Source organism: Apium graveolens, chromosome 11, assembly GCF_009905375.1.
Source record: "Apium graveolens cultivar Ventura chromosome 11, ASM990537v1, whole genome shotgun sequence".
Lineage (NCBI taxonomy): Eukaryota > Viridiplantae > Streptophyta > Magnoliopsida > Apiales > Apiaceae > Apium > Apium graveolens.
The window spans coordinates 202,526,493-202,549,207 of NC_133657.1; the positions used below are offsets into that span (position 1 = coordinate 202,526,493).

General features: G+C 35.4%; 2 protein-coding genes across 2 annotated transcripts; both read left to right on the forward strand.

The window, feature by feature from the left end:
• Positions 1-227: 227 nt before the first annotated feature.
• Positions 228-5,290, forward strand: LOC141696531 (uncharacterized). The gene is made up of 5 exons (XM_074500659.1): positions 228-299; positions 488-598; positions 1,498-1,593; positions 2,202-3,412; positions 3,703-5,290. The coding sequence occupies exons 1-5, from the start codon at positions 228-230 to the stop codon at positions 5,288-5,290; spliced, it is 3,078 nt and encodes a 1,025-aa protein (XP_074356760.1).
• An 8,100-nt stretch (positions 5,291-13,390) lies between these two features.
• Positions 13,391-18,450, forward strand: LOC141696532 (uncharacterized). The gene is made up of 4 exons (XM_074500660.1): positions 13,391-13,462; positions 14,658-14,753; positions 15,362-16,572; positions 16,863-18,450. Exons 1-4 carry the CDS (start codon positions 13,391-13,393, stop codon positions 18,448-18,450), a joined length of 2,967 nt encoding a protein of 988 aa, XP_074356761.1.
• Positions 18,451-22,715: the final 4,265 nt, after the last annotated feature.

The window sequence follows — 22,715 nt, forward strand, 5'->3', positions numbered from 1 at the left end:
AATAAAATCGTGAATAATCTACTATTGAAAATCTTAACAACACTAGTACGGAAGACACTTTAGGAGTCGCACCTATAGTGTCGGTTGAATAGAGAACCGACACTATTTACTGCCTAATGCGTCAGTTAAATAGAGAACCGACGCATTTTTCTATTTTTCAAAGCTAAAAGCGTCGGTCGTTTCAATTAACCGACGTTGCAGAGTTAGAATAGCGTCGGTCAAGTTGAATGTCGTCGCTAGTTTGGTCTTCTGTGTCGGTTGGTCAAACGACCGATGCTGTTGGGTTTGCTATTGTGTCGGTCTTTTTTTAGCCGATGCTATTAAGATAATATACAGTGTCGATTTTCTTTTTGACCGACGTAAGAAGAAATAATTTAAAAAAAAATAAAAACAAACACGGGTTAACATACGCGGGTGTTCATCTCCTGCTACTATTCCACTTTAAACCTTTCATCTCCTGGTACTAAAATTTTTCTTCCAATTCTAGGGTTCGATTGTTGGCTCTGACAAAGGGGAATCAATTGGGTTTCGATTGTGGGGTTTTGGCTGCTGCTGCTTAAATAATCGAAGAGGGTGCTGCTTAAGCATCTTCACAAAGGTAATCCACCAACTTGCTTTCACAGTTTCTATTTGCTATATACATACATACATATATATACACACGTGTATATGAATCTGTAAATTTCAGAATCTGCTTTGTTTCGATTGAATTTATCCAGCATACATCATTTACTTTATGTTAATGTTCTTGAGTTTCAATTTATTATAATTTGATTGATTGATTATATCAGTTGATTTTAGATTCAGATAAGTTTAATTTACAAAGTGACTCTGATCATTTCGTGTTTTTTCCGAAGATGTGTTCGTTGACTTCATTGTAATTAAAACATAAAGAATTGACTTGATATTATAGAAATTCAGTTTACTTGTGTAGAATGTGAAAATCGAGCTCTGTGCGCAACCGTTAATTACCTGCTTTGTTTGTTTGTTCTCAATAACGTAATGTAAATATTTGTGCTCATCCTTCAATTAATGTTTGAACACTTGAAATTTATTGTAGTTGCTGAGTCTAACGGCTTCTGCTGCTGCTGCTTCATTATTTCCTCTGTGTCATTTCGTTTTACAGGTCGAATGTAAGAGTTTTCTCTAATTTATAGATTACATCATGATCAGGTCAAACATACTCATCAAGAAAAAAGTTGAGAAACTTCTACTGTGCAATTTGGAAACGTAAAACATTTTAGCATCTTTATTTATCACTTACTTTCCCGATCTAAATCTCTAACTGCTAATTTACAAAGGAAATGAGAACAGTTAAAATAAACACTAGGTTGCTGATATACAATAGTTGTTTATAGCTTTGTGACCAATAATTTGTCCATATTGGTTTCAGCACATTCGTCATTCAAGCTTGTTTGCGATTATCTCTTTAAAATTGAGTCGTGCTGCCAATTAAAATTCTGCAAACTGGTTCTCAAACTCTGTTATGGTTTGCAGGAGCACTTTGTTAAAAGAAGACAACATCTTGTAGGTCCCAATAATTCATCTCTCAAGGCTTTGGAAATTTTAACTGGCTGGTATATCCTTGTTCAGGTATGGTTTGCAGGAGCGATTTGTTTTCTCTTCTGAAACTAGATAGGTTTATTATATATGCTTGTAAATGGATGATTTCTGTTAAGTTCTGCATATTAGTTTTCTTGCCAGGCTGCATCGGTCAGGTACAATCAGCACGCTAAAATGAATCTGAAACATTGCAATCAGCACGCTACTTTGTCCTGTAATTATTAACATAACAGAAACCAGTATGCTATTTTATATAGAAATATGAAGCAAATAGCTTGTTGTTCTTGCTGTTTGTGCTCATCAAAATGAAAGGAGTATCAATCTCCCCATTTTTTATGATTATAACCTATTTAGGAGAATTAACAGCTCCTCCTAAATCCCTGCATAAAATGTTAATATAAAATCTGCTACAAAATTAATTTAATATAATCTGAACTTCTTCCATTCATTTTTGATAGAAAGAGAACATGGATCGTCTCACGTGGATGTATAAAATACCACGGGTCTCGCATGCCTATGTTAATGGTGTTAATGAGTTCATTGCATGTGCGGTAGAATATCTAAAGAAGAAATAGATCGAACATGGAAAAGAAGACAGGATCACATGTCCATGTCGTGATTGTTATAATCTGAAAAAGTATCCTAATATTGACACTGTTCGTGAGCATTTTTTTCGCCGTGGTTTCATGGAAGATTATACTAAGTGGATTTGGCATGGGGAGGGAATACACACTAGCAAGAATGAGACTTCTAGCAAAATTTATGAAAGTTTTGAAGACAGTATGCCTCGTAATGAAGAAGATGATGCTGAAAATGATAGGGTTGAAGAGATGATCCAAGATGTTGAAGAAATCCTAGTGCACCAACCAGAAGTTCTGGAGAACTTGGTTGATGATTCTAAAAAACATCTCTATCATGGGTGCAATGTTCAATTTACTAGGTTATCAATAACCTTGAAGTTGTGTAAACTCAAAGTAAAAAATGGTTGGAGTGACAAGAGTTTCACTGAAATGCTCAAACTTTTAGCAGAAATGCTTCCTGTAAAAAATGAGCTTCCCACTTCCACATACGAGGCGAAGAAGATATTGTGTCCAATGGGTATGAATGTAAAGAAGATACATGCTTGTCCAAATGATTGTGTGCTCTTTCGCAAGGAGCATGAACATTTACACACATGTCCAAAGTGTGGAGCCTCCCGATATAAGCGGGATGGAAATAATTCTTCTATTAATGACAAGAGGCCTCCTGTCAAGTTGTTGCGCTACTTACCCATAGTGGAACGATTCAGACGTCTCTTTGCAAATTCCAATGATGCAAAGCTTGTAAGGTGGCACGTGGAAGGGAGAAAATCAGATGGAATGCTCCGACACCCGGCTGACTCTCCGCAATGGAGAACCATTGATGATAAATTCCCAGAATTTGGAGGAGAAGTTAGAAATCTACGACTAGGGCTTTGTGCAGACGGCATGAATCCGTATCGCATTCTAAGCTCTACACATAGCACTTGGCCGGTTCTTCTAACGATATATAACTTGCCTCCTTGGCTATGCATGAAGCGTAAGTACATCATGTTGACATTGTTAATCCCTGGTCCTAAAGAAGCTGGAAATAATATAGATGTTTATCTTCAGCCACTTATTGAGGATTTAAAGTTATTGTGGGATCAAGGTGAGAAGATGTATGATGCATACAGTCAGATATATTTCAATTTTTATGCCATGATCTTCTGCACTATAAGTGACTTTCCCGGCTATGGTAACCTCTCAGGTTACACGATTAAAGGAGCTAAAGCATGTCCGATTTGTGAAGATGCTACGATTGATCTTCGTCTGAAGAACTGCAAAAAAATGTATATATGGGTCATCGCACGTTTCTTCCACTTACTCACCCTTATTGTAAGAGGAAAAACGATTTTGATGGGACTATCGAGACTCGAGTGGCTCGTTTTCCTTTAACCGGGAAGGAGGTCTTTGAACGAGTTAAAGACATTGACGTTGTTCTTGGGAAGCTGTATAAAAAGCCAACTCCGAATAGTATTTGGAAGAAAATATCTATATTTTAGGATCTACCATATTGGGAACACTTGCAAGTGAGATATTGCCTTGACTTTATGCATATTGAAAAAAATGTTTGTGAAAGCATTATTGGGACACTATTGAATATACCTGGTAAGACGAAGGATGGGATGAAAGCCAGGCTAGACTTGCAAGAGCTGGGTGTACGAGCTGAGTTAGCACCACAACAATCTGGTAAACGTGCGTATCTACCTCCCGTTTGTTACACTTTGTCCAGGAAAGAGAAAATAAGCTTTTGTGAGTGTTTATCAAGTGTCAAAGTTCCATCTGGATATTCCTCAAATCCAAAAAACCTCGTCTCAATGAAAGACTTGAAGCTTCTAGGTTTGAAGTCACATGATTGTCACGTGCTAATGCAACATCTTCTACCGATTGCAATTCGAGGCATATTGCCGAGGCACGTGAGAGTGGTTATCATGAAATTGTGCTTCTTCTTTAATGCTATATGTAGCAAGGTCATCGATCCCTTGACTTTGGATAAATTGCAATCTGATATTATAGTCACACTTTGTGAATTTGAAATGTATTTCCTACATTCATTCTTCGACATTATGGTGTATTTAGTGACTCATCTTGTGAGAGAGATAAAAATTTGTGGTCCTTTGTATGTGCGTCAAATGTATCCTTTCGAGAGGTTTCTGTGCATTTTAAAAGCATATGTGAGAAATCGGCGTCATCCTGAAGCAAGCATAGTTGAAGGGTATTCGGTTGAAGAGACTATTGAATTTTGCACGAACTATCTAGCATCTACCGATCCAATTGGAATTCCGAGATCTCGTCATGAAGGTAGACTTGACGGTCAGGGTACAGTAGGACATAAAATGATTACTCCCGGTGCTGAAATGCTTGATAGAGCCCATCTCTTTGTTCTACAACACATGACAGAAGTTAATCCTTACTTACAAGAGCACATACTGGAGATTCGACGAAAGAATCCCTCTAAGGGTGGCAAGTGGGTTACAAATGAACATAATCGATCTTTTGTGAAATGGTTTAAAGATCGAGTGATGTCTCAATATTCAAAAAGTCCTTCGACAGTTTCCAATACTCTGAAGTGGTTAGCTTATGGCCCAAACATGCCACTGAGTTCTTTCCAAGGATATGATGTAAATGGGTACAGTTTCTACACACAACATCAAGATAATAAGAGCACCGTGCAAAATAGTGGAATATCTGTAGAAGCTTTTTCAACAAAATTTGAAAGAGGCAATTCCATTGCATTACGAGATGTAAAGAAGTCTTATTATGGGGTGATTGAGGAAATCTGGGAGATTGATTACAAAGATTTCAAAGTTGCACTATTTAAATGTAAATGGTTTGATATCCGTCGTGGTGTTCGAGTGGATGAGTCAGGTTTCACTTTGGTTGACTTCAATCGGTTTGGTTATGAGGACGATCCATTTATACTTGCAACACAGGTCAAACAAGTTTTTTATATTCGAGACCCGGCTGATGTGAGGTGGTCAATTGTTCTTCAAGGTAAGCGACGTATTATTGGAGTTGATAATGTCGAAGATGAGGAAAAGTATAATCAACTTGACGAGAACCCCCCTTTCTCAATTGGCCTACAAACCACATCTATAGAAGATAGTACGGATATAAGTTATGCACGCAATGACCATGACGAAGGGGTATGGATTGATCATCAATAATGATTTGAAATACCTCCATGCCAATGAAGGTAATTTTCTACCCTATAATTAAGAACAGAAGAACAGAAGAACTCTGACAAATTCATCTTCAATTTATTCATTTAGTGGACACAAAGTGTGTGCAGAAGTGTTAATTTTTTTTAAGTAATTCTACTTTAAAACGTTAAGTTCAACATTTCCAACCTGCAAGTCCTGAAAAAATATTGCCTGGAGAACAGAAGCTGATATTCCTTTCTAGACTCACTTTTACTTAATGTGAAGATTATACCATACCAAAGTTTGTTAATCGGATATTATTGCCAGATGAAGACACTGATGTACTAGAAACTCGATTGCTATATATTTTACTTATGTGTGAACTTGTAGTTCTACTTATATAAATTTTGATAACATGGCCATAGTTTTCTGGTTCTAATAAATACTAATAGGCTGTTAATTCTTTTTTCTTTCCTGTTCTTCCCTTCTTAATTATATGAACTTTGTAGTAATTTTTAACTTGGGCTTGTAATACGACGTAATTAGAATTTCCTTATAATGTGCCTGGACTGGTCTTAGTGATGAACCGGTTCTCATTTTGTCCATGTGCACAGTTGGACTTGGTATTTTAATATTGGATTAGAGCATAAGCTGGTGATTCTTTTGCAGACTGTTCATGTGTAGAAAAGGTCTGAGAAAGGGAGCTATAAGTGCAAAGATATAGTAGACCATCACACTGCAGAGGTAAGTCAAACTTCATTTATTGGTGTCATTAAACTGTCACGAGTAGGTAGAGTTCAAAATGTCATTAGTTGGTAGATTAGTGCTCAAAATTTCCTATTCTGTTTTGCACTGTCATGCACTATAAATGTTACAGAGTTGATTATCTAGATAGGCATTATAGTAGTTATTTTTAGTCTATTACAAGTAATGTGTTTGTATTATCATTTAGAAATGTAATAATTTGATACTATCAAATTAGTTTCTCTTTGAACTTATTTTTTTTCCTTAATCATTTACGCAATCATCAACAGGTGCGAGCTGTCACAGTCCATCCATCTCAGAAGTACTTTGTAACAGCGTCCCTTGATTGTACATGGCATATCAAATCTTGATCTGCAAAACTGTCAAAAAACTAAAGATTTGCTCATAGATTGAAAAATATAGTTAATATCCAAAATTGAAATGATTCAGTAGTAATGAAGTTTTCTGGACCATATCTAGTAATGAGTTAGAGAACTTTCAGTCTTTCACATACGAGTAATTACTTTAAATTGTTCAACTTTCATAGGTTTCTGAAACAAATGGTATCAATTATCAGCTCCATAGACACTGTTGCAATAATCCCAGCTATACATGATATTTGATCTTACAGGTGCAATAACTTAATGTACCATATGTACCATATGTAATAGCTCTTACATTTCCTAACCTATTATGTTACAGGTATAAGATTAATGGATCAAGATGAAGATAGGAGGGAGCAAAACAGAGCGGAAGACAGAGAGCAAGACATGGAGCAAAGTTCTGAAGAATTAGTCAAGAAAAGAAGCAGAGGTCCAACGTTGTGCAAAAACTTGAAAAGAAGGATCGCAAAACAGAATTTGGATTGTAGCATTTCTTTCAATGAATATGGTGAGCCAATTGGGGATATGCTTAAAGATTTTAGGACTTATGTAGGATCAATGGTTCGATTCCAAGTTGATATAAATATCGAGAGTTGGGACCTTGTAAATCAAGGCTTGAAAGATGCAATATGGGAAGATATTAAGGTACAATAAGACAATAAGGCATTTGACTTCAACTGTATTTAACATTCTTTGGCTGCTTGCTAATATTTAACTATTAGTAATTTATAACTTACTCATTATGTTCAGACCCGGTGGGAATTGGATGATTCACGGAAAAAGAACGTGTTAGAAAGAGCAGGAAAGCAGTGGAGAGATTTCAAGGGAAAGCTGACTAAGAATTATTTTCGAGAAGGCAAGGATCCGTGTGAAAAATACAGCTTCATTACCGAGGACACGTGGAAAACATTCAAACAGAGACGTGAGACTGCAGAGTTTAAGGTAATTCAATGTCAATTCCTGAAAGTAGGCATGTCTGATAAATTATAAATTATAAAGAAGTATAACACATCTAGATTCTGCAAACCAGAAATTTTTTTTTGATAAATTATAAGACTATACTCAGACTTTTCGAATGGAATCCATCTTGGTACAATAAAGAACTTACACAAGTGATCGGGTAGGTCAGGGAGTTCAATAAATCTCAATCATTATTTGACAAAAGTAATTGATTATAGTAGGCAGAAAGGCTTACTGATAATGAGAATCAGTGCAACTGTTAAGCAACTCAGAGAAGTTCTCATCCAACAATCTTGTCTATACCCACCTGAAAAATCCTAGTAATTACCCAGTCTTGTACAGATGCAGTTTACTAGTTCACATTGCCAATAAAAAACAATGAAATTAAACAAGGGATTGCAAAATTACAGTTTCGGAAAGTAGAATTTGCTGCACTGAGACAAGTCTGACATATAAAACTGAACTGGATGTGGTATCATCTGTTGTTTCTTCCCCTTTCGTACTCAAACTGGATTCATAAGATTGAAATGTTGGTGGTTCAACGATGGCTCCTCCTGTTGTAGATATAAACACAACGTCATAAAAAGCTGACACTTAGCTAACAGAATATAATGTCCAAGTTTCTATTGTAAATTAAATTCATCATTGTAGCTAATTCTTCACCAGCATCACATTCTTCTTCATCATTGTCATCTTTTTTATATTCATCTGAATTAACTAATTTTGACTAACATGAAACTTTTTTATCTTTATTAAACAGGAAATAAGCGAAAAGGAAAAATAAAGTCAGAAACATAATGAACATGTTCATTACCTGGGGCCTAGTGGATATGCTTCAAAAAGAACAAAGTGGTCTATTGATGACCCCATCACTTCTCTCAATGATCCTGATTGCAGCAATCTGTCAATGCTATCAACTGAGCGTACTGGACACGGTTTTGATTGGCTTAGAGCACGTGCAAGAGCTGATGGACAAGGTGGTCATTACTTTCCAAATAAGAAGATAAATGATGTGTGCCTGACCATGGTAATTCACTATACTTTTTAAAATCAGCAGGGGTATCCTTGTGAAATGAAGTGTTTCTAATGAATTTATTTTACAGAATGAGTTGCACAATCAAGCATCAGAAGGTTCATGGACTCCACAAGGCCATGATGACTTATTAGCACGTGCACTTGGTAATAAAGAGCACGGGGGACGTGTTAGAGGCGTTGGTGGAGGCGTGAAAATAAAATATGTATTTAAGTCAGGGCCAAGGAGATATAGTGGTCTTGTATCGAAAGATGAATTGGCCACCATTACGGAAGAAATCAGAAAGAAAGTTCAGAAAGAGTGCGAGGAAATGATGAATTCAAAATTGGAAGGCATCTTCAATCAGTTGAAGTAGATGGGTGTGTCACTCGAGGCTGATCAATTTGTAAATGATGTTGGTGCCCGAAAAGTTGATAATGCTCGAAGTAGTTGTCACTCGGTGGATCCGGAAGATTATTTCTCAACTATCAAGGTACTGTCAACATAATTTTGGACTATTAAATCTCTTGATTAGTTGGGTTGAACCCGTCAAAAAAAGTTGTTCCTGCTTAAGATTGTGGACTTGTGATTCTTCTTTCATATTAATTCAACACTGATTCAAATCAAAATCCCGACTCACTGGAAAATTAGTGAAATTTCTACCGTATAGATTCACAGGGGCCAGTGAATCAAACATATAGTACTTACTATACGACTGAATTATTTTGTGCTCTAAAAAAACATGGCATGAACCTGATATAAAAATCTCTTTCTAATGAAAATTTCTTTTGAATATTGCAGGTTCTAACACTTTGTCGGCTATGTGTAATACATGTAGAAAGAGGAAAAGTTGTTGCAGCTAGAGGGACTCTTTTCCCAACCAATCAGGGAGAGATGATCCATAATAACCCGATTGCCCCTCAGAATGTTAGAGTATCAGTTGATGATGTTATAACTGAATACCAACTTACTCCACTTCCTGTTCCATGTTACGAACACGAGGCAATAGGAAATGCAGCTGGTAGCTTTGTTCAATGGCCGAAGGACCTTGTGATGTTGGGACAGGTATATCTTGTTTGGTTCAATTATGAAAAGTTTCCATTAAATATAACCCAATAAATATATCTTTGATTAGGATCCTTTATTGGAAAAGAAAAAACTCCAAGAGATGACGCCAATTCAAAAGTCATCAAAGGTTGAAAGTAAAGGGTCGGTGACTCCCCTGAAGCAAAGCCCTCAAGTAGTTGGTGATAACATAAATTCGAGTGATCACTGTGCAGGTTTAAGTTTCTTACTCAAAAAGAGGCCCCCTTCTAAAAAATCTGATGCATTCGTTTTTGAGGAAAATGGAGATGGTCCAATATATATCACACTCGAAGATGTCAATCAGTTTTTGAGAATGAGTTGGTTTAATATACCCATTGTGGAACTATTTGTAAAGTAAGACTCAGTCTTTCTTCCTAATTCACTTTAGAATCTATTAGCACACACATATATTGTGATAAATAATATTTGTAGGTATGTTAGCAAGTTGTGCAAACAATTGAAGAACGATAAGTTTGCATTCATGTTGCCATCTAGACTAGCAATACCACATAACCATGAGCAGCAAAAACGCAAGGACGAAGCAACTGATAACATGACAAGTATTTTGGTTGCTAATAAGGATAAACGTTATATCCTAGCCCCTTACATCCAAGAGTAAGAATTAAATCATAGTAATTGTCATGCTATATATATTATATAATTATATTCCGGCTAATATATTATATATGTTTTTATTGTAGAGATCATTGGATGTTGCTACTTTTTTGTCTCAATGAAAGTGATATATACGTGTTTGATTCGTTGAAAAAATAAAGGAAGATACGGTTGACCACACCTGCACGAATGTATGTTAAAATTTCAAATTTCATGTTGTATAATTACTACATAGAACCTAGTCCTATAAGTGATGTGATGAAAGTATACGTATTTTACAGGGCATTTAAATTATATGTACCTCAAGGTGGATTGAAGAATAACAGAAAATAGTTTATTTGGCATCACACCGAGGTTCAGGTATAACTTACTTTGGTTTGTTTATTTCACTTATATTATATGCTCCTCACTTTTTAGTTATTATTTATGAATCTTGTTTGTTTATGTGTAGTGTCCCAAACAAAAAGGAGGCACAGAATGCGGTTTTTTCGTGATGAGGTACATGTATGACATTGTCATGCTTTCTCAAAAAAATGCCAACATGAATTGGAAAATGGTAAGGAAACTAAAATATCGTAAATATTGGTTTACAATTTTTAAAATCAAGTACTAATATTTGAAGTATGTTAAATTTTTGGTAGGGTCTTGGTTCTAGAAGCTATGGTAGAAAGGAAATTAGCGAGATACGAGAGATTTGGGCTCAATTTTTTACTCTTGAATGTCTATAGTCAGGTAATTTTTTTCAGTACATGTCATTAATTCATGTTCACAATAAATATTGCCATTAATTCATGTTTTGTTGAATAATTTATTACATATATGATTTTATGTACTAATATAAACTTCTTTTTTCAGGGCATGGTACTTGGAGATACAAGAAGAGAGTGCAGAACAATTACAAGGAGTCTAGATATCATCAAGAATCGAGTTAGTCTGAGGGATTTGTCATGAAAACATTAGTTTTTGATGAATTTTTGTAAATATTGGGTTGTAAACTAAAATTATGAACAATTCCAAATTTATTTTAATATAATTTGTAAACCTTTTTTAATTTTTGGGTGTACCTCTGTTTTTAATATGTGTAGTAAACAGGTTAAAAATGATCAGGAAAAAACAAATGCAAAAAAAATTGATCAGGAAAAAACATTTGATCAGGCAAAAAAATGAAATTATAGACCTAAGGCGTCGGCATTTTAGGACCCGACACATTTGCTCTACAACTTTTAGCGTCGGCATTTTAGTGAGACCGACGCAATTGATAAAGCACAATAGTGTCGGCATTTTAAGAAGACCGACGCAATTGATAGGCACAATAGTGTCGGCATTTTAAGAAGACCGACACAACAGGTCTAAGATTTAGCGTCGGTTGTTTAATTGACCGACACTGTTTGTAAAACTATAGCGTCGGTTTTCTTTCCTTCTGCGTGTGTTATTTAACCGACGCTAAACAGTTTTTTACGTCGACCATTTAACCGACGCTGTAGGCATTTACCTACAGCGTCCCCTGCATTTAATACGCTAAAAAACCGACGCCTTAGGCCTTTTTTGACCGACGCCTTAGGTCTTTTCTGTACTAGTGCAATTTGCTCTACAGAAGTACAGGCATCCAGCGGTGAACTAATTATATCAATTTGAAATCAAATCATTGTCTATATGACTCCGAACTAAAACATGCAATCAACATCAATACATGGAATACTCTTATACATACAAATGGAGCATTATATATACTGAAAATTTATATTTGAATGAAAATTAAAGTTTTAATCAAACTATTCACCTTAAACTAAAAAACCAATTCACAACAACTAAAACATGGATGGATGGGGTTACTAACCTCCAAATTTTTTTCATAATTTTCTGATTTAGAGAGTTGGTTTCCGTGATTTGAAGTAGTAGCCATCGATCCTCCCTCCGCGGAGCTCTGTTCTATGTTTTGTTGGCCGTTAATAATATTGTTCAATAGGCCTAAACCCAATACTTTGTTAAATATATGTTGGGTATTATTACCTAATCTTAAAATTTAAATTTAAATTATTTTAAATTAAATATTACAATATACATATTATTGAAATTTTGTAAAGTTTATTAAATTAAATTTTACAATTTACATATTGTTGAGATTATTTTAATTTTTTATTAATTAAATAAATTATTTTTAGATCATTTCCTTCTTAAAATTGTAATATACCTCAAAATTAACCAATGTCATATAAAAAAAAGTGAAACATGCACTGATTTTATTACAAACAAAATTTAAAATTAGTTAATTATGTTTTTTTAAAAAAATTATGACAACACAGCATATATCTTTCTAACATATGTGAAAAAGTATATTCGCGTAATTTTATTTTCGTTAAAAGAGTAATGTTGTGTTACTGTTCAACTGAAAAGTTACGTAAATATTTCTTTTTATATTATTTAATATTTTTTAAAAAATTAATTATATTTAAAACGCGTAGCGCTGGTAAAAATCCCTAGTTAAATCTGAATGTTTTCAAACATATTTTACAAATATTTTTTTAAAAAAAGAATTTAGTATGGTTGAAACACTGGACAGAAAAGTTACCATACCCATAATATTCAAAAACAACAACATAATACATCTTTAAATCATAAAATCTCATAAATTCTTGAAGGCCGCAGATTTTCTTTCGATACTTATCATAATTCGCATTACAAACAATTGTCTTGCACTTTATGTGCAATTGGGAATGAAGTTTACTCCGAAATTTATCAATAAAACTAGACGGAACCCTCTGCAGTTTTGGATAAATGATGCAGTCATGTAAAATACAAATTCAACTTCTTAATAACGTTCAAATATAATCAGTCAAACACTTACAAATGCTCCATACTCATCTTTCTCTACATTTGCAGAAACAAAGCTGCCTAACGGTTTTCGTCCTCTACCTACATTTAACATTGATTAATCATGTATACCTAAATTTTTAATTCAGCTTCCAATAAGCAATGAAAAACATTGTGTGACATATTTACCTATATCTCAGTCAACATTCCATGAGTCGTGCTTTCTCTTAAGTTCCTGAACATTCAAATTTAAAACTCAATTCAAAACAGTTCATGCAGAAATCTTAATAAAATCGTGAATAATCTACTATTGAAAATCTTAACAACACTAGTACGGAAGACACTTTAGGAGTCGCACCTATAGTGTCGGTTGAATAGAGACCCGACACTATTTACTGCCTAATGCGTCAGTTAAATAGAGAACCGACGCATTTTTCTATTTTTCAAAGCTAAAAGCGTCGGTCGTTTCAATTAACCGACGTTGCAGAGTTAGAATAGCGTCGGTCAAGTTGAATGTCGTCGCTAGTTTGGTCTTCTGTGTCGGTTGGTCAAACGACCGATGCTGTTGGGTTTGCTATTGTGTCGGTCTTTTTTTAGCCGATGCTATTAAGATAATATACAGTGTCGATTTTCTTTTTGACCGACGTAAGAAGAAATAATTTAAAAAAAAAAAACAAACACGGGTTAACATACGCGGGTGTTCATCTCCTGCTACTATTCCACTTTAAACCTTTCATCTCCTGGTACTAAAATTTTTCTTCCAATTCTAGGGTTCGATTGTTGGCTCTGACAAAAGGGAATCAATTGGGTTTCGATTGTGGGGTTTTGGCTGCTGCTGCTTAAATAATCGAAGAGGGTGCTGCTTAAGCATCTTCACAAAGGTAATCCACCAACTTGCTTTCACAGTTTCTATTTGCTATATACATACATACATATATATACACACGTGTATATGAATCTGTAAATTTCAGAATCTGCTTTGTTTCGATTGAATTTATCCAGCATACATCATTTACTTTATGTTAATGTTCTTGAGTTTCAATTTATTATAATTTGATTGATTGATTATATCAGTTGATTTTAGATTCAGATAAGTTTAATTTACAAAGTGACTCTGATCATTTCGTGTTTTTTCCGAAGATGTGTTCGTTGACTTCATTGTAATTAAAACATAAAGAATTGACTTGATATTATAGAAATTCAGTTTACTTGTGTAGAATGTGAAAATCGAGCTCTGTGCGCAACCGTTAATTACCTGCTTTGTTTGTTTGTTCTCAATAACGTAATGTAAATATTTGTGCTCATCCTTCAATTAATGTTTGAACACTTGAAATTTATTGTAGTTGCTGAGTCTAACGGCTTCTGCTGCTGCTGCTTCACTATTTCCTCTGTGTCATTTCGTTTTACAGGTCGAATGTAAGAGTTTTCTCTAATTTATAGATTACATCATGATCAGGTCAAACATACTCATCAAGAAAAAAGTTGAGAAACTTCTACTGTGCAATTTGGAAACGTAAAACATTTTAGCATCTTTATTTATCACTTACTTTCCCGATCTAAATCTCTAACTGCTAATTTACAAAGGAAATGAGAACAGTTAAAATAAACACTAGGTTGCTGATATACAATAGTTGTTTATAGCTTTGTGACCAATAATTTGTCCATATTGGTTTCAGCACATTCGTCATTCAAGCTTGTTTGCGATTATCTCTTTAAAATTGAGTCGTGCTGCCAATTAAAATTCTGCAAACTGGTTCTCAAACTCTGTTATGGTTTGCAGGAGCACTTTGTTAAAAGAAGACAACATCTTGTAGGTCCCAATAATTCATCTCTCAAGGCTTTGGAAATTTTAACTGGCTGGTATATCCTTGTTCAGGTATGGTTTGCAGGAGCGATTTGTTTTCTCTTCTGAAACTAGATAGGTTTATTATATATGCTTGTAAATGGATGATTTCTGTTAAGTTCTGCATATTAGTTTTCTTGTCAGGCTGCATCGGTCAGGTACAATCAGCACGCTAAAATGAATCTGAAACATTGCAATCAGCACGCTACTTTGTCCTGTAATTATTAACATAACAGAAACCAGTATGCTATTTTATATAGAAATATGAAGCAAATAGCTTGTTGTTCTTGCTGTTTGTGCTCATCAAAATGAAAGGAGTATCAATCTCCCCATTTTTTATGATTATAACCTATTTAGGAGAATTAACAGCTCCTCCTAAATCCCTGCATAAAATGTTAATATAAAATCTGCTACAAAATTAATTTAATATAATCTGAACTTCTTCCATTCATTTTTGATAGAAAGAGAACATGGATCGTCTCACGTGGATGTATAAAATACCACGGGTCTCGCATGCCTATGTTAATGGTGTTAATGAGTTCATTGCATGTGCGGTAGAATATCTAAAGAAGAAATAGATCGAACATGGAAAAGAAGACAGGATCACATGTCCATATCGTGATTGTCATAATCTGAAAAAGTATCCTAATATTGACACTGTTCGTGAGCATTTTTTTCGCCGTGGTTTCATGGAAGATTATACTAAGTGGATTTGGCATGGGGAGGGAATACACACTAGCAAGAATGAGACTTCTAGCAAAATTTATGAAAGTTTTGAAGACAGTATGCCTCGTAATGAAGAAGATGATGCTGAAAATGATAGGGTTGAAGAGATGATCCAAGATGTTGAAGAAATCCTAGTGCACCAACCAGAAGTTCTGGAGAACTTGGTTGATGATTCTAAAAAACATCTCTATCATGGGTGCAATGTTCAATTTACTAGGTTATCAATAACCTTGAAGTTGTGTAAACTCAAAGTAAAAAATGGTTGGAGTGACAAGAGTTTCACTGAAATGCTCAAACTTTTAGCAGAAATGCTTCCTGTAAAAAATGAGCTTCCCACTTCCACATACGAGGCGAAGAAGATATTGTGTCCAATGGGTATGAATGTAAAGAAGATACATGCTTGTCCAAATGATTGTGTGCTCTTTCGCAAGGAGCATGAACATTTACACACATGTCCAAAGTGTGGAGCCTCCCGATATAAGCGGGATGGAAATAATTCTTCTATTAATGACAAGAGGCCTCCTGTCAAGTTGTTGCGCTACTTACCCATAGTGGAACGATTCAGACGTCTCTTTGCAAATTCCAATGATGCAAAGCTTGTAAGGTGGCACGTGGAAGGGAGAAAATCAGATGGAATGCTCCGACACCCGGCTGACTCTCCGCAATGGAGAACCATTGATGATAAATTCCCAGAATTTGGAGGAGAAGTTAGAAATCTACGACTAGGGCTTTGTGCAGACGGCATAAATCCGTATCGCACTCTAAGCTCTACACATAGCACTTGGCCGGTTCTTCTAACGATATATAACTTGCCTCCTTGGCTATGCATGAAGCGTAAGTACATCATGTTGACATTGTTAATCCCTGGTCCTAAAGAAGCTGGAAATAATATAGATGTTTATCTTCAGCCACTTATTGAGGATTTAAAGTTATTGTGGGATCAAGGTGAGAAGATGTATGATGCATACAGTCAGATATATTTCAATTTTTATGCCATGATCTTCTGCACTATAAGTGACTTTCCCGGCTATGGTAACCTCTCAGGTTACACGATTAAAGGAGCTAAAGCATGTCCGATTTGTGAAGATGCTACGATTGATCTTCGTCTGAAGAACTGCAAAAAAATGTATATATGGGTCATCGCACGTTTCTTCCACTTACTCACCCTTATCGTAAGAGGAAAAACGATTTTGATGGGACTATCGAGACTCGAGTGGCTCGTTTTCCTTTAACCGGGAAGGAGGTCTTTGAACGAGTTAAAGACATTGACGTTGTTCTTGGGAAGCTGTATAAAAAGCCAACTCCGAATAGTATTTGGAAGAAAAGATCTATATTTTAGGATCTACCATATTGGGAACACTTGCAAGTGAGATATTGCCTTGACTTTATGCATATTGAAAAAAATGTTTGTGAAAGCATTATTGGGACACTATTGAATATACCTGGTAAGACGAAGGATGGGATGAAAGCCAGGCTAGACTTGCAAGAGCTGGGTGTACGAGCTGAGTTAGCACCACAACAATCTGGTAAACGTGCGTATCTACCTCCCGTTTGTTACACTTTGTCCAGGAAAGAGAAAATAAGCTTTTGTGAGTGTTTATCAAGTGTCAAAGTTCCATCTGGATATTCCTCAAATCCAAAAAACCTCGTCTCAATGAAAGACTTGAAGCTTCTAGGTTTGAAGTCACATGATTGTCACGTGCTAATGCAACATCTTCTACCGATTGCAATTCGAGGCATATTGCCGAGGCACGTGAGAGTGGTTATCATGAAATTGTGCTTCTTCTTTAATGCTATATGTAGCAAGGTCATCGATCCCTTGACTTTGGATAAATTGCAATCTGATATTATAGTCACACTTTGTGAATTTGAAATGTATTTCCTACATTCATTCTTCGACATTATGGTGTATTTAGTGACTCATCTTGTGAGAGAGATAAAAATTTGTGGTCCTTTGTATGTGCGTCAAATGTATCCTTTCGAGAGGTTTCTGTGCATTTTAAAAGCATATGTGAGAAATCGGCGTCATCCTGAAGCAAGCATAGTTGAAGGGTATTCGGTTGAAGAGACTATTGAATTTTGCACGAACTATCTAGCATCTACCGATCCAATTGGAATTCCGAGATCTCGTCATGAAGGTAGACTTGACGGTCAGGGTACAGTAGGACATAAAATGATTACTCCTGGTGCTGAAATGCTTGATAGAGCCCATCTCTTTGTTCTACAACACATGACAGAAGTTAATCCTTACTTACAAGAGCACATACTGGAGATTCGACGAAAGAATCCCTCTAAGGGTGGCAAGTGGGTTACAAATGAACATAATCGATCTTTTGTGAAATGGTTTAAAGATCGAGTGATGTCTCAATATTCAAAAAGTCCTTCGACAGTTTCCAATACTCTGAAGTGGTTAGCTTATGGCCCAAACATGCCACTGAGTTCTTTCCAAGGATATGATGTAAATGGGTACAGTTTCTACACACAACATCAAGATAATAAGAGCACCGTGCAAAATAGTGGAATATCTGTAGAAGCTTTTTCAACAAAATTTGAAAGAGGCAATTCCATTGCATTACGAGATGTAAAGAAGTCTTATTATGGGGTGATTGAGGAAATCTGGGAGATTGATTACAAAGATTTCAAAGTTGCACTATTTAAATGTAAATGGTTTGATATCCGTCGTGGTGTTCGAGTGGATGAGTCAGGTTTCACTTTGGTTGACTTCAATCGGTTTGGTTATGAGGACGATCCATTTATACTTGCAACACAGGTCAAACAAGTTTTTTATATTCGAGACCCGGCTGATGTGAGGTGGTCAATTGTTCTTCAAGGTAAGCGACGTATTATTGGAGTTGATAATGTCGAAGATGAGGAAAAGTATAATCAACTTGACGAGAACCCCCCTTTCTCAATTGGCCTACAAACCACATCTATAGAAGATAGTACGGATATAAGTTATGCACGCAATGACCATGACGAAGGGGTATGGATTGATCATCAATAATGATTTGAAATACCTCCATGCCAATGAAGGTAATTTTCTACCCTATAATTAAGAACAGAAGAACAGAAGAACTCTGACAAATTCATCTTCAATTTATTCATTTAGTGGACACAAAGTGTGTGCAGAAGTGTTAATTTTTTTAAGTAATTCTACTTTAAAACGTTAAGTTCAACATTTCCAACCTGCAAGTCCTGAAAAAATATTGCCTGGAGAACAGAAGCTGATATTCCTTTCTAGACTCACTTTTACTTAATGTGAAGATTATACCATACCAAAGTTTGTTAATCGGATATTATTGCCAGATGAAGACACTGATGTACTAGAAACTCGATTGCTATATATTTTACTTATGTGTGAACTTGTAGTTCTACTTATATAAATTTTGATAACATGGCCATAGTTTTCTGGTTCTAATAAATACTAATAGGCTGTTAATTCTTTTTTCTTTCCTGTTCTTCCCTTCTTAATTATATGAACTTTGTAGTAATTTTTAACTTGGGCTTGTAATACGACGTAATTAGAATTTCCTTATAATGTGCCTGGACTGGTCTTAGTGATGAACCGGTTCTCATTTTGTCCATGTGCACAGTTGGACTTGGTATTTTAATATTGGATTAGAGCATAAGCTGGTGATTCTTTTGCAGACTGTTCATGTGTAGAAAAGGTCTGAGAAAGGGAGCTATAAGTGCAAAGATATAGTAGACCATCACACTGCAGAGGTAAGTCAAACTTCATTTATTGGTGTCATTAAACTGTCACGAGTAGGTAGAGTTCAAAATGTCATTAGTTGGTAGATTAGTGCTCAAAATTTCCTATTCTGTTTTGCACTGTCATGCACTATAAATGTTACAGAGTTGATTATCTAGATAGGCATTATAGTAGTTATTTTTAGTCTATTACAAGTAATGTGTTTGTATTATCATTTAGAAATGTAATAATTTGATACTATCAAATTAGTTTCTCTTTGAACTTATTTTTTTTCCTTAATCATTTACGCAATCATCAACAGGTGCGAGCTGTCACAGTCCATCCATCTCAGAAGTACTTTGTAACAGCGTCCCTTGATTGTACATGGCATATCAAATCTTGATCTGCAAAACTGTCAAAAAACTAAAGATTTGCTCATAGATTGAAAAATATAGTTAATATCCAAAATTGAAATGATTCAGTAGTAATGAAGTTTTCTGGACCATATCTAGTAATGAGTTAGAGAACTTTCAGTCTTTCACATACGAGTAATTACTTTAAATTGTTCAACTTTCATAGGTTTCTGAAACAAATGGTATCAATTATCAGCTCCATAGACACTGTTGCAATAATCCCAGCTATACATGATATTTGATCTAACAGGTGCAATAACTTAATGTACCATATGTACCATATGTAATAGCTCTTACATTTCCTAACCTATTATGTTACAGGTATAAGATTAATGGATCAAGATGAAGATAGGAGGGAGCAAAACAGAGCGGAAGACAGAGAGCAAGACATGGAGCAAAGTTCTGAAGAATTAGTCAAGAAAAGAAGCAGAGGTCCAACGTTGTGCAAAAACTTGAAAAGAAGGATCGCAAAACAGAATTTGGATTGTAGCATTTCTTTCAATGAATATGGTGAGCCAATTGGGGATATGCTTAAAGATTTTAGGACTTATGTAGGATCAATGGTTCGATTCCAAGTTGATATAAATATCGAGAGTTGGGACCTTGTAAATCAAGGCTTGAAAGATGCAATATGGGAAGATATTAAGGTACAATAAGACAATAAGGCATTTGACTTCAACTGTATTTAACATTCTTTGGCTGCTTGCTAATATTTAACTATTAGTAATTTATAACTTACTCATTATGTTCAGACCCGGTGGGAATTGGATGATTCACGGAAAAAGAACGTGTTAGAAAGAGCAGGAAAGCAGTGGAGAGATTTCAAGGGAAAGCTGACTAAGAATTATTTTCGAGAAGGCAAGGATCCGTGTGAAAAATACAGCTTCATTACCGAGGACACGTGGAAAACATTCAAACAGAGACGTGAGACTGCAGAGTTTAAGGTAATTCAATGTCAATTCCTGAAAGTAGGCATGTCTGATAAATTATAAATTATAAAGAAGTATAACACATCTAGATTCTGCAAACCAGAAATTTTTTTTTGATAAATTATAAGACTATACTCAGACTTTTCGAATGGAATCCATCTTGGTACAATAAAGAACTTACACAAGTGATCGGGTAGGTCAGGGAGTTCAATAAATCTCAATCATTATTTGACAAAAGTAATTGATTATAGTAGGCAGAAAGGCTTACTGATAATGAGAATCAGTGCAACTATTAAGCAACTCAGAGAAGTTCTCATCCAACAATCTTGTCTATACCCACCTGAAAAATCCTAGTAATTACCCAGTCTTGTACAGATGCAGTTTACTAGTTCACATTGCCAATAAAAAACAATGAAATTAAACAAGGGATTGCAAAATTACAGTTTCGGAAAGTAGAATTTGCTGCACTGAGACAAGTCTGACATATAAAACTGAACTGGATGTGGTATCATCTGTTGTTTCTTCCCCTTTCGTACTCAAACTGGATTCATAAGATTGAAATGTTGGTGGTTCAACGATGGCTCCTCCTGTTGTAGATATAAACACAACGTCATAAAAAGCTGACACTTAGCTAACAGAATATAATGTCCAAGTTTCTATTGTAAATTAAATTCATCATTGTAGCTAATTCTTCACCAGCATCACATTCTTCTTCATCATTGTCATCTTTTTTATATTCATCTGAATTAACTAATTTTGACTAACATGAAACTTTTTTATCTTTATTAAACAGGAAATAAGCGAAAAGGCAAAATAAAGTCAGAAACATAATGAACATGTTCATTACCTGGGGCCTAGTGGATATGCTTCAAAAAGAACAAAGTGGTCTATTGATGACCCCATCACTTCTCTCAATGATCCTGATTGCAGCAATCTGTCAATGCTATCAACTGAGCGTACTGGACACGGTTTTGATTGGCTTAGAGCACGTGCAAGAGCTGATGGACAAGGTGGTCATTACTTTCCAAATAAGAAGATAAATGATGTGTGCCTGACCATGGTAATTCACTATACTTTTTAAAATCAGCAGGGGTATCCTTGTGAAATGAAGTGTTTCTAATGAATTTATTTTACAGAATGAGTTGCACAATCAAGCATCAGAAGGTTCATGGACTCCACAAGGCCATGATGACTTATTAGCACGTGCACTTGGTAATAAAGAGCACGGGGGACGTGTTAGAGGCGTTGGTGGAGGCGTGAAAATAAAATATGTATTTAAGTCAGGGCCAAGGAGATATAGTGGTCTTGTATCGAAAGATGAATTGGCTACCATTACGGAAGAAATCAGAAAGAAAGTTCAGAAAGAGTGCGAGGAAATGATGAATTCAAAATTGGAAGGCATCTTCAATCAGTTGAAGTAGATGGGTGTGTCACTCGAGGCTGATCAATTTGTAAATGATGTTGGTGCCCGAAAAGTTGATAATGCTCGAAGTAGTTGTCACTCGGTGGATCCGGAAGATTATTTCTCAACTATCAAGGTACTGTCAACATAATTTTGGACTATTAAATCTCTTGATTAGTTGGGTTGAACCCGTCAAAAAAAGTTGTTCCTGCTTAAGATTGTGGACTTGTGATTCTTCTTTCATATTAATTCAACACTGATTCAAATCAAAATCCCGACTCACTGGAAAATTAGTGAAATTTCTACCGTATAGATTCACAGGGGCCAGTGAATCAAACATATAGTACTTACTATACGACTGAATTATTTTGTGCTCTAAAAAAACATGGCATGAACCTGATATAAAAATCTCTTTCTAATGAAAATTTCTTTTGAATATTGCAGGTTCCAACACTTTGTCGGCTATGTGTAATACATGTAGAAAGAGGAAAAGTTGTTGCAGCTAGAGGGACTCTTTTCCCAACCAATCAGGGAGAGATGATCCATAATAACCCGATTGCCCCTCAGAATGTTAGAGTATCAGTTGATGATGTTATAACTGAATACCAACGTACTCCACTTCCTGTTCCATGTTACGAACACGAGGCAATAGGAAATGCAGCTGGTAGCTTTGTTCAATGGCCGAAGGACCTTGTGATGTTGGGACAGGTATATCTTGTTTGGTTCAATTATGAAAAGTTTCCATTAAATATAACCCAATAAATATATCTTTGATTAGGATCCTTTATTGGAAAAGAAAAAACTCCAAGAGATGACGCCAATTCAAAAGTCATC